This window comes from Alexandromys fortis, unplaced genomic scaffold (assembly GCF_014885135.2).
Source record: "Alexandromys fortis isolate MF-2015 unplaced genomic scaffold, M_Fortis_MF-2015_v1.1 scaffold_110, whole genome shotgun sequence".
Taxonomy (NCBI): domain Eukaryota; kingdom Metazoa; phylum Chordata; class Mammalia; order Rodentia; family Cricetidae; genus Alexandromys; species Alexandromys fortis.
This window is the reverse complement of record NW_026068014.1, coordinates 2,392,144-2,404,157: the sequence shown is the minus strand read 5'-3', so window position 1 is coordinate 2,404,157 and position 12,014 is coordinate 2,392,144. Positions and strand designations below refer to the sequence as shown.

General features: G+C 44.7%; 1 protein-coding gene across 7 annotated transcripts in view; it reads left to right on the top strand.

Annotated features, from left to right (window-relative positions):
- Ica1 (islet cell autoantigen 1) overlaps positions 1-12,014 on the top strand; it is a 135,178-nt gene that overhangs the window by 99,065 nt on the left and 24,099 nt on the right. For all 7 annotated transcript variants that reach the window (XM_050162272.1, XM_050162271.1, XM_050162270.1 and 4 more), the window contains exon 9: positions 9,941-10,038. In XM_050162272.1, coding sequence (XP_050018229.1) covers positions 9,941-10,038 — 98 coding nt within the window. The remainder of the gene's footprint in view (positions 1-9,940; positions 10,039-12,014) is intronic.

Sequence of the window (12,014 nt, the reverse complement as noted above, 5' to 3'; positions counted from 1 at the left end):
AGAAAGGATCACACTGCTTATGTCAGAGTATTACTGAGCAGGAATTTAGTGAAAGTTTGACCGTCGTGATTTAGGCCATAATTACAAATATTCTAGGCACACAGCTTTTATATCCTTTGACCCTCCCTTAAATTGTAGTTAAATAATAGTGCATAGCTTATTTATAACATAATCTTGTAGGATAAATATATCTCTTAAAATATAATGGTGTTACAGTCAAATTAATAATAAGTATCCAAAAACTCATTAAATAGGCTGTTCTTTCATTAGCCTGAAAAGAATGACATTGATCTAAGCCTTCAGCGGTAACACAAGCTGATAGATAATTATGTGGACTCCCACTGGACATAATAGAATCCTGTTATATACAGGTCATTATTTTTTATAGATAGACATACTTGTGTATCAAATTGTATGTCATAAAATGTAAAAGAGAAATACATTAATTCCCTGTGTGCCCTGATCGAGTATGATGATGCTGTCTGAATATCTAGAATTCTTGCATCAGTAAACATAGTCTGTATTTATAAAATTTTTATTCCATCCAAATGATCTTTCAAAACCTATAGTTTTAGAATGGTATTCTATATTGATAATGGGTATTTTGAAATATAAATAAATGTTTTCACAATTAATTTGTCCTCCAGGTTTACATAAGCAAATAGCCCCTTTGGGATTCTGGCAGGAAAGAGAACGCTGTCTTAGGAGAGCCTTGCCAAGCAAGGTCTGGTAATGCAAAGCGGGCCATTTGCTTTCTTTGCTTCGGGGTGTGTTCTGAGTGCCTTAGTAATTGTGCCTTTGCAGCTGTATTTCCTGACTATTAGTTTTATGCTTGATGAAGGATGATAATTAATGTGTTAAACACTTGGTGTGTCCTGTTTGAGAGGGGGATTTTATTACAGCACAAATATATGGATCCAACTCATGCTCCTGGAACTTCAAATAGACCTTCCCATATGAAATATATAATAGTTCTTTTGTGAAATAAATTCACTATAAAAATGAATCTCTACTTCATATATTCAAAGTATTCAAGTGATGATTTTGACCACTTACTGGAAATGCTTTTATGGAATAGCTATTACTATTCTGCCCAGGCCTGAAGTGATTATAGTGACACTACCTTTGGGGGAAGGTGTTAGGATCATTTCAATCTCAGGATAAGTTTTTAACATTCAATGTTATAGAAAATTTAGCTTTCATATGTAATCACACAAAAATGCCAATCTGATCATTGGAATGACTCCAACTAAAACAGAAACATTCTAACTCCTAATGGCTGCCTATAAAAGGTGAGTTTTCCCAAGCTTCTGCTTTCAAACAACAAATACTGATTGATTCATTAAAATGTTACTAAACATGCGTATCCTACATGAATTACCCTTAATGTATTAATTTTACACTGATTCCAAACCTGGGGATACCTTTCACATGGCAGGAATTATCACGTCCCGGGGCTAGGCATGGAATGTTACTTGCTGGATCTGGAAAACGTTGTCCCTTTTCTGGGGGAGCAATTTGGATTAGAGCTTAAAGCATTCTTAGAAACTGAGTGGAATCCTGCCTCATTAGGAGAGAAGTGCCGTCTTAAGTTGGCAGCCCTTAGATGTGGTTGTTTGCTTCCTCCTTGCAGCTATTACTGATGCGTTTCTCCCTGCATCCACGGCAGGCGACAGCCACAGAGGAGTCAAGTGGCTTAGCCTGGCATCTACAGTTCCTTTTACATCAGTTGCCATTCCCTCCCTACCCAGCGTTCTGACGGTGGGTGGAGCTAGATGTTTTTATAGGGATATTAGGGTAAGGGCTAGGTCCTTTACGGCAGAGAGTGAGGTCTGGGCCCTTTACAACACAGTAGTAGACACACACTTCTGAAGGTGAGTTGAAGGCCACATGCCCTACTTTGTTTGTATTACAGGGCTATTGAAGTTTGTTTTCATTCGCTTAAGACAGAATCATAACCTGCACTGACTTTAAACTCATGTTCCTCCTACTTCAGCCTCCCGAGTGCTGAATTATAGGTGTGCATGATTAAAGCACATTTTTTTAAATGTGAGATAGTGTTTCACTGTGTAATCCAAGCTGGCCTGAAACCCACACTCCTCTCATTGCACACCTGAGTGCTTGGATGCCGTTTTATTTTTGAAGCCATTAAAGTGCTTGTGTTTAACAGAAACGGTCAGCTGCAGGGTATAGCCCTGTGATACACTTCCTGTCGACGCTTTAGGAACGAACCCTAGATTTCTTCCCTTTGCTCTTCACGTTTTCAGATAATGTGATAAAGCACACAAGAGCACAGCCAGCCAGCCCAACTCTGCCAATGCCCAGCTATGCCAGAGGTGGTGAAGGCAGGAATGAGGAGGTGGTCGTGGAGGAGCTGCTGCTGCTGAGGGGGTTGGCACAGTGAGCTGTGCAAGTGAAGACTGTTGGTGTTGCTATGGTGTTGGCTTATAGTGGTAGTGGAGCTGCTGTTACTGAGACTCGTGGGAGTGGGGGAGGAGGTCGTGGTGACAGGGGTGTTGGTGGTGAGGGTGATGGCAGAGGAGATGGTGGTGGCAGTGGTGGGGGTGGAAGGCATAGCAAAGGCCTTCACCATCCCCAGTGCTGCAGATGAAGCCAGCCACGAAGAGCATCTGGGAAGAGGTTTTGTTGGGGTTGCTAGGTCGAGCAGCCCAGTTTCAGTTATTTTCTTACCATTTCCATCTCGGATTGTTAGTTTGACAGCCGGTCTCACAGGCAGCGTTGTCAATGGCAAATCTTACTAGACCTCAGTGAGGACCAACCTAGCCCACGCCCTCCCTGGTTTCTCCTGGACATCTGGCACTGTCTATTCCCAAACCTGACCTTCCATCCCACAGGCCTTGGTCTGCTCTCAGATAATTCCCACCAGGAGTGGGAAAGCCAGAAAGGCAGGAGGGTGTGCCATTCATTAGCCCGGCTAGCTCTAACCAATACCAACTGAATTTGCAACGTGCACTTGGTGTGTGCCAAGATTTACCTCTAAGGAAACCTGAACTTAAAAACTTAACTCCAAGCATGTTCATAAATACTACTGGAACAGCTGTGGCCATCCCTTCTTCTCTCTGGGGTGCGGGTCCCAGCTCTGGTGCATGGAACATCATCCTAGAGACCAAAGTAATCTTAGGTTTCAAAAGACAAAAACATCCTTTTCTGAGTTTTGTTTTTCTCAAATGCATATGCTGAGCAGCCTTCTTCCACCCACCTCCACGTTTCTCAGCCAATCATTTGAGCATCTACCAACAAACCACATGGCTCTGTAGCAACTTGCTTTGAAAATAATGCCATAATAGTTTTTATGAAAATTGGGTAAATATCTCTGCAATGCTATTTTAGTTAACAGTCCCAACAAGGCAATTACTCATGGCGAGCATCCAGAATATTTTTTTTATACTTTAAAGATATTTTTTTCTCAGAGTCCTTACTTTACAGGCTTCCTAGCAATGCTTTTTCCTTTCTTTTTCCTTCTTTTTTTTTTCCCCCAAGCTGTTTCAGGCCAGATCATTGGAAAGAACAAATTTGGAGGCATATCCCAGTCATTGGGGAGGAGGGACTAGATGAGCTGACCAGGGCCACCACTGAAACCCGAGCTGGGCAAGCCAGAGCTTCTCTTGTCATTTGCCGCTTTGCCTTCTGGTGATTGGCATGATTTCTCCCTGGCAGCTGGTCACTCGGGCTCTTCTCACAACAGGGTGGGGCTTCTCCTGCCTCTACCTTACTTGTCCCCTAACTTCTCTTTGCAGGAAAGAAAAGAATACCCCCAACTGTTTAGGTAGTTATTCTGTGCCAGACGGTCTGCTATGAAATAATGTCTAGGAGAGTTTTCATACAATATGTGTGAGTCTTAAAATGGACCTAGGTTGAGGTTGCAATTAATAGCACTGTTAGGTTCAAGCATTCGCTTATAGAAAGTGCCTGTGTTTTGTTAACCATCAAATTATCTTTGGAACACATGGGTATGCGCAGTCCTATTCCCATGTTTCAAATGAAACTGGAGCCCAGAGACAGCTAGTCATGTGCCCACAGCTCTGGCCTGCGCAATAGCTCTGGGAACACAGAAGTTCAGGCATTTACCACCATGCTACGACCTGCTTCCCACAGGCACTTCTGGCTGTGAAGCAGGTGAACAGGAGAAAGCAGAAATGCCACCTTTCAGAAGAACAGCCATAACTTCCAATTAAAAATAATACTTTGAAGTTTTCTCTTGTAGATGAAAACTATAATTTATGTGGCAGTCCCTCAAATGCTTGGGAACGTGTGGCTCCTCTTTAAGAAAGTGGAATACCATCCGCTTCCCATCCTCACCACTTCTTATTAAAGGGCAAGCAGAGTAAATGTGCTTGCTTCCTCTAGACTTTTCCTAAACAGTGCAGTTTTAAAGGCGAATTCAAGTCTAGTTTCTAACAGTCTGTGGCTCAGTGGCCTGGGGCAAGTTACTTCACCTCTCTGAGTCTCCATGGTCATGCCAGGAAACCAGCGAAGCTTAGGAGGCTCTTTGAAGCCTGAGAGTGTGAACTCAGAGTGTAGAACCCGCCACAAGATGACCACTGAACCCACTGGGCTCCCTCTAGACCCTTCAGAGTCCTGACCAGAAAGATTTGTACTGGTTGGTACTATGCATTCTCCCAGTTTAGCCTTCTAATGGTCCCTAAAAGTGTATCCATGGAATTATCTCCATGTTCTGGTGGGTAAACTGAGGCCTGGGAATATTGAGAACCGTGTTCGTGTCAAAGCGCCGCTTGATGTATCTCCAAAGACCGCCTCTTTCCAGCACACTGAGATGCCGTCCCACCAATTCCCCTTGTTACTGTATAAGATTATATGTCTTCTGATGATAGCTTTTCCCTCTAATTTTACTTCGCTCTGTTGTTCTACCGTTCAGTTCCCAATTAGCACGAGTACTAGATTAGTGGGATTCCTTTTATGGTGTCATTTGTCCGGGTGGGGGAAGCGTGTAGTAGGGAAGAGGAGCACATATGTTCTAAAGGTCCAGGAATCACACGGCTGGTGCACACCATGTCCTCTGCTTTTTATTCCTCATGTGTTACTAATTACACACACAAACATACACACACCCAACGGAATGCAGCATCTTTTGACCATACGAAACTATTTTAAGTGCTTTTTGTTTCCTTTTTTTTTTTTTTTGACAATTATTTGACACCTTCATTTGCGTATAGTATAATTAATGGAAAGTAGCATAGGAAAAGAAAGCGTCTAATTAAGACCTACAGGAAATGTTATTCCGTTGTGTAAGCTGGGCTTCAATTTGGGTTATTAGAACTGGCTGCTGGCCTTTTGTCTCAGGAATTTGTTTTGTTGAGCAGTTTTGCTTTCTTTCAGATGAATGTTGCTGTTGCTTTTATTTTCCTAATACAGGAAGTAGTAATTCCCTTTATTATATTAAGCTGTTTCCTTTTTTAAGACACGTCCGCAAGCTGGGTCTGCACATTTCCTTTGCCACGCTGATCTTATATATATTGTGTGTGTGCTTCCTGGAACCGTTTGTGCACTGATGGAAAGAGTTAGCCTGTTGTCGTAGCCTGACCAGGGAAAGGCTACTTGGTCTGACCACAGAGAACCTTCCAGTGAGGGGTGACACTGTGCACTGCTAATATGCAGTGATCTTCACAGGCAGTTTGAGCACAGGGCTGAGTGAGTTGAGGTTTAGAAGCAGAATGTTTTGGAGTTTTCATTTCTGGCCATGGTTTCAAATGTGGCTTCTGTTGGCCAGCAGTTGTAAATAGTTCTGTCTGATGGCTGTTTCTTCACACACAGCCCCAAACCTCTTCTGTCTATTCTGCCTGAGCGTGATGGCATTCAGAAAACGCTGTCACTCCCTACTTTTGCAGAGGCCGTGGGGTCAGGTAGTTTTTTGTTTGTTTTGTTTTGGTCTTTGTTTTTTTGTTTTGTTTTGTTTTGGTCTTTTTTTTTAATCTAAATTGTGAACTTCAGAATAATCTGAAAAGTTCATTTCCATCATCCCTGACCCCAAACTCCCCCCAAACCATTTCCCCACTCCCCGTGGCCTCTGGTCCAGGCAGGAGAGTATTCCTCCATCCTACAGAATACTGTGCACTGGACAGTCACACCAGAAACTAATTTTCAGGTGGGCTCGGGATGCGAGCCTTTGAACTTGCTTTTAGAGTTGTTTTTTTTTTCTTTCAGCATACTCCATCTACCCTGAGAAACAAGCTTCATGCATAGTTCAGCCTTTTGTCTTTTTGATTTCACTTTGTTTGATCTACAAGTCCTACTTCAGACTTGCCCATGGACAGGGATCACGCTGGCGAGTGTAGCACTCTGTGAATGTATTGGAAATCTTTGACTTACATCTTTAGAAATGTTTGAATTCTGTGGCATGCAGATTGTATCTTAGATAAACTGATGTGTGTGAACACAATATTCTCCTTCAGTCAAAATTCTCAAAACAAATAAATAAGCCGATGTGTTTACTATTAATTTTCCTGGTGGTTTTATAGGCCTCTTTATAGTATTCGTCCTAACCTTTAGTTTCTTAGCTAAATAGATCTAATTTTTAAAGTTGGCATTATATACATTACATTTCAGCCAACAAGTACCTATCTAGCACTTCCCTGGCTGCAGAGACTAAATTATCATAGAGACAATAGTAATGTAGGAAGAGAAGAGCAATTGTCACAGGAATTATTAATAGTAAGTTAAAGTAGCAATTGGAACTGCAGCTATTCTGTTGGGAAAGCACAATAGTGTCTTAAGTGTGACTGTGGTGACAGGGAGCTAACAATTGAGTCCCTGCTAATGGCCCAACAGGGGAAGGGCTTGAAAAGAGGCAATGAGTGGTTTACATTACAATGGGATTGTCTGAGAGCCGCTCAAGTGTGGTCAGGAGGGGAGGTGGGCTGGAGACAGGAGGAATGAGAACCATGCAACTGTCAAGGGCATCTTGGGGTTTTAGACAAGGGCCGTGGCAGCTAGACGCAGCCCACTGAAGCAGACGTGTCCACGGGCTGCCCAGTGTTGATTGACACAAAGGAAACACAATGAGAAGATAATTGAGCGAACCAGGAGGTCTGGACAAGTGTCATAGGATCTAAAAGTGAGTCCTGGGAGCCATCAGAACATCGGCTGAAAATACTCCTGCCTTCACTCTGACCAGAGTTGAACCATTCTATGGAGAATAGAGCTTCTGTTAGAGTGTGTGAGTGTGTGTGTGTGTGTGTGTGTGTGTGTGTGTGTGTGTGTGTGTGTGTGTTGCCATGATTGGCAAATGTATTGAAAAAATATGCGCCTGACATCTGATGAACTCCCAGTTTCGGTGACACGTTTCTAACACACTTGCACACCCACACATTCTCACACTGCTTTAACTGGCTGTTTTAGTGTATAAAACTCGGCCCTCTAGAGCACAGTCCAGATCCACTGTGCCATTTGTTCTAATCCTGTCCTTTGTAGCGTTTGCCCCTCACAGTCCAGTCCACAGCCACTGACCGTGTATTGTGTGTAGTTGCCATGCATTAGAGACACAGAGCACAAAAGTGTGGGGGAACAAAGGAGGCAGAAGGGCCACTGGGGACGAACTGGGGAGAAGACTGTTCTCCCTGCGAGGCACTGCTGGCCACGTGATGGGATCTCCTGAGACTTTTACTCTTGCCGATGACATCACAGCCACTGTGGCTTCTTCACACAGGGCACACTGTTCCTACCTTTGGGTCTTGGCTTCAAGCTTTTCTTCCCGCCTAGTTGTCCACGACTGGTTTCTTCTTGTCATAATCATCATAACTCCCAGTTGAAGGGCCAGCCCCAAGAGAGGACATCTCATTCTCTGAAATAATCTGGTCATTTTTTTGTCTCCCTGTTTAAATGATCTGTCTGGGCACATCACTTGCTAATGCTTTTTCTTTTCACTGGTTTCCTAAAAATCCCAAACAACATCTTACACATGGTAGACACGCAAAACCTATTAGTTGAATGAATTTAATATCCAGAGGCAGGGCATCCTTAACGATGATGGCAACGCTGCACAGACAGGCTTTATGCACTAAAATGCCTCAGAACTTAAATCAAGGACATAGACTCAGTGAAGGGACCTTGGGTAGCAGGATGGCTCGAAGGCTCATACTGGCTGCCAAGCTTGACAGGGAGAGTTTATTCCCTGGAACCCACGCAATGGAAGGAGAGAACTCCTTCTGCGAGTTGACCTCTCTCCTACACACATGCTCCGAGGCACACCTCTACCCCCACATACAAAATAAGTAAATATTTAAAATAGATATAAAAACCTTGATTGTGCATTAGAATATTGGCAGGTGAGTGCGCACTCATATATTTTAATATTAAATGTCACAACATGTAAAATATTTTATATCTTCAACTCTAAACTGTTTTTTTTATACACAAATTATATTGGCTAAGAAAGAACATAGTATCTATAAAAAGGCATACCATAATCAGAGTATAGATGCAACCTGGTGTCAAAAGAATGTTCTCAAATCCGGAGTGCTCAGGAAAGTAGTAGTTGATTTGGGCTTTGAAAGGACTAGGGATTTCTGGGGTGAGCGGGATTTCTGGGGTGAGCAAGTGGGGAAGAGCAAGGATGGGACGGGAACAAGAAGCACAGGGAAGACTCCAAGGAGCCGGCTGTCACTGAATGAAAGGGCGTGGTTTGCGGATAGCGAGAAGCAGCAGGAGCTGGGGAAGGTAGCACCGCATTTAGGTTGCTTAAAATCAAGCAGAGAGAGGTTTGTAGATTAGGCATGGAGAAAAATCAGGAACTATTGTGAATTCGTGAGAACAAGGGTAGTATGATGGCATGGGTATTTTAGGAAGATTACTCAGGGTGGGGAGTGAGCTAGGCTGGCAGTTGGGGAGGGGTGGAGGGGTAACACCAGTATCCATCTGGTGTCCGGAGCAGACTCCAAAGTCAGCCTGGGCTCTGCTTTGCCTGGTCACTCCAGTCAGCCATCACTAATCAATCCGCGCTGGCCCCAAGCCTGCCTGCCTCCTCTGAGTGTCACAGCTGAGAAAGGCACACAGGCATGAGAGCAGAAAGGCGGGGAGGCCCAGAGGATGGCAACCTGGACTTTCGTAGCTCTGGGAATGTAAGAAGGGTGAATGTCTTGAGATAGTCCTTTTGTCTTGGTAGGGTTTGTGTACATCATTACTCATTGTTAAAGAAACATTTGCTTTCTCTTTCTGGGTCTCTGCTACTGGTGTGCAGTTTGTAGGGACTTGCTTCTTCCAAATAAAAACTTCCCTTAAATATTTAACAAACCTTTAAAACAGTAGCTCTAGCAAATGATGTGCCAACCAAAACAAAGTAGAAAGAAAGTAAAGTCTGTTGCCTGTTTTTAATCTGCAGAGGCTTGGGGAGACACCTGCTCTGTCCTTCCGTGGGAGTTGAGCTGTCAGAATATGTTAGGATGCTATTTTGTTCTTTTCTTTTTTTTAAAAAAAAAAAGACAGATTTTCATTAGCTACTATTTTTAAAGATGAGTTTTAAATTGCAAAATAACAAACAAAATTACACATCAAATGCAGTCATCTCAGCTTCGGAGTCAGCGGGGAGCCTCTGCTGTGTGAGAGTTTGGGCTACAGGCACAATGCCGTGTTTATCCTAGCTGCATGCTGTCGCTGGAAAGCAAAGTTCACAGTGACCAAAAGGCCTTTTCTGAATAACTTATCCCAAAGGAGAAAACATAAACCCCCGTGGCAAATCAACCCTCTCTTGTAAGCTGTAATTCTTGGAACTGTCTGAGAACATTGTTGCTTCACCATAGAAAGCTTTACCTGTGTCCACTTGAGCGAGACAACCTCCACAAACCTCGGACCGTGGGTGCGGGTACAAGCACTGACTGCAGGTGAATATTTTTACTGATGACTTTTCTTTAACATTCTCCCCCCCCCATGTTTTCTCTCTTTCTTTCTACCTGTGGCTACGGTCAAGAGCTTACAAGACCCTATGAAAAAGCTAGTTGAGAAAGAAGGGAAGAAGAGCACCCCGCGGAGGGAAAGCCTGGAGGCTGCTGCACAGGAGCCTAAGCAGTAAGTCCCCAGCCCCTTCCTCTGGATGCATGCATCCGTCCTTCTCACAGGGGAGGCTAGTGCGTCCTCATAGCCAAGCCCAGTGAGCCCACCGACACCCAGGGGTCACCCTGTCCTCACCATCCTGCTGCCTTGGGAAAGAAAGTCAGGTGTCCCCATGACGGCTCCATGGGCTCTCTGCTGTCTGGCTCTGGCCCTCACTGTTGTCATCAGCACTCACAAGAGATCCTAGACGGGAATCCCCCCACCTTTCCTCTTCTTGAAATCTATGGCTTTTGAAATTGCTTAGCCATGCCTGTAGTCTAGAAACATGTGGGATTGTGGCCTTTCCCCACTCACCACTCTGGCTTTCTGCTCTCCTCTGAAGCAGAGGATAGCCCAGAGTGCAGGAGGAAGTAGCTCCCCGGCCTCCATTTCTCACCTGCTGTCATTTAGAAACACGAAAGTGACTATGCAGCAAATGGCACCTGATTGCTAATCTATTCAGGGAGAGGAACTTTGAATGTGCAGCCTGGTCTACGAAGATGGGTAGCCTGGTCTACGGAGATGGGTAGCCTGGTCTACAGAGATGGGTAGCCTGGTCTACGGATATGGGTAGCCTGGTCTACAGAGATGGGTAGCCTGGTCTACAGAGATGGGTAGCCTGTAGACTCAGTTGCTCTGGACCGGCTGGCCTAGGAAAGCGCAGGAGCCATCATTCCCCACTCTACGCCTTGTTTACACACCTCCCATTTAGATGACAGCTTTCTGGTTAGACAGGCTGACATTTTCACCCTAGTTCTCAGAAAGTTTGGGATATCCTTTTAGTTCCATAGACATATCTGTTCCCAACATTAGCCCATTTTTAATTTTAAAGAAAAGCCTGGAAAGTTTCTCTGGTGCAGAATGCAGACAAGTTTTCACAGGCTGTGATGTGGACCTGCACAATTGCCTCCTGGCAAGGAGCAACCAGTGACTGCCTGCTGCATGCTGGCACAGTGTAGAGGCTGCTACATGATGGCCTGGCGCAGTGTAGGCACTGCTGCATGCTGGCGCAGCATAGGCGCTGCTGCATGCTGCATGCTGCATGACGTAGGCGCTGCCACATGCTGGTACTGTGTAGGCGCTGCTGCATGCTGGCATGGTGTAGGCGCTGCTGCATGCTGGCATGGTGTACGCGCTGCTGCATGCTGGCATGGTGTACGCGCTGCTGCATGCTGGCATCGTGTACGCGCTCTCTGTGGAAGCCCTTCTCCCTTGGATCCCCCATGTATTCAGTCTACCATGTCCGCACTGTGTAGAGAATGAGCTGTAGCTTGGGGATGGTAAGGTACTGTGGTGAGCCCCATTAGAGGCTGCGCCAGAGTAAGTCCCACACAGCACCCTTTTATCATGTAAGTGAATGCCATCCAGATACTCAGAAGACTCTTGAGGGGTTTCCTTTCACTAATTCGGATTTCTCAAGTGTCTTAGCACGTCTTCTTTGAGAGCTCCAAAAGCATACCAGTCACTATTCTAAATGACAGTAGAAAGTTACGAGGAATTTTGTTCAGAAATAGCAGGTAAATGCTAGGAAGTACCAAGTGGGTGGGGGTGCTGGAGGGTCTGCCTGCAAAGTCCTGGGAAGAGTTTGTTCCAATGGGCAAGCGCTCCTGGGTTTGGGAGGGAAGTGACCCTGCCCTCAGCCTTCTATGTAGTTTTCCATCTCCTTTAGCACCAGGGATACAGAATTAACCACTGCCAAGCCATCTCTTTCTATAGCTTTTCATAGCAGAAGCTATGTAAATGCATTGCAGTTATCCCTATGTGTTCATCAAGATGTTGACCAAGTATGTGCCTTATGGTGAAGCCGTGCTCATGTATGAAGATGCTGTGTTACAAAAAGCAAGCAGTGCTATTTCTTCCGCAGAAAATCGATGCCTCTTTCTGTGTCTGCATCTCTCTTCCTCTACCCCTGTGTGTGTGTGTGTGTGTGTGTGTGTGTGCCTGTGTGCCTG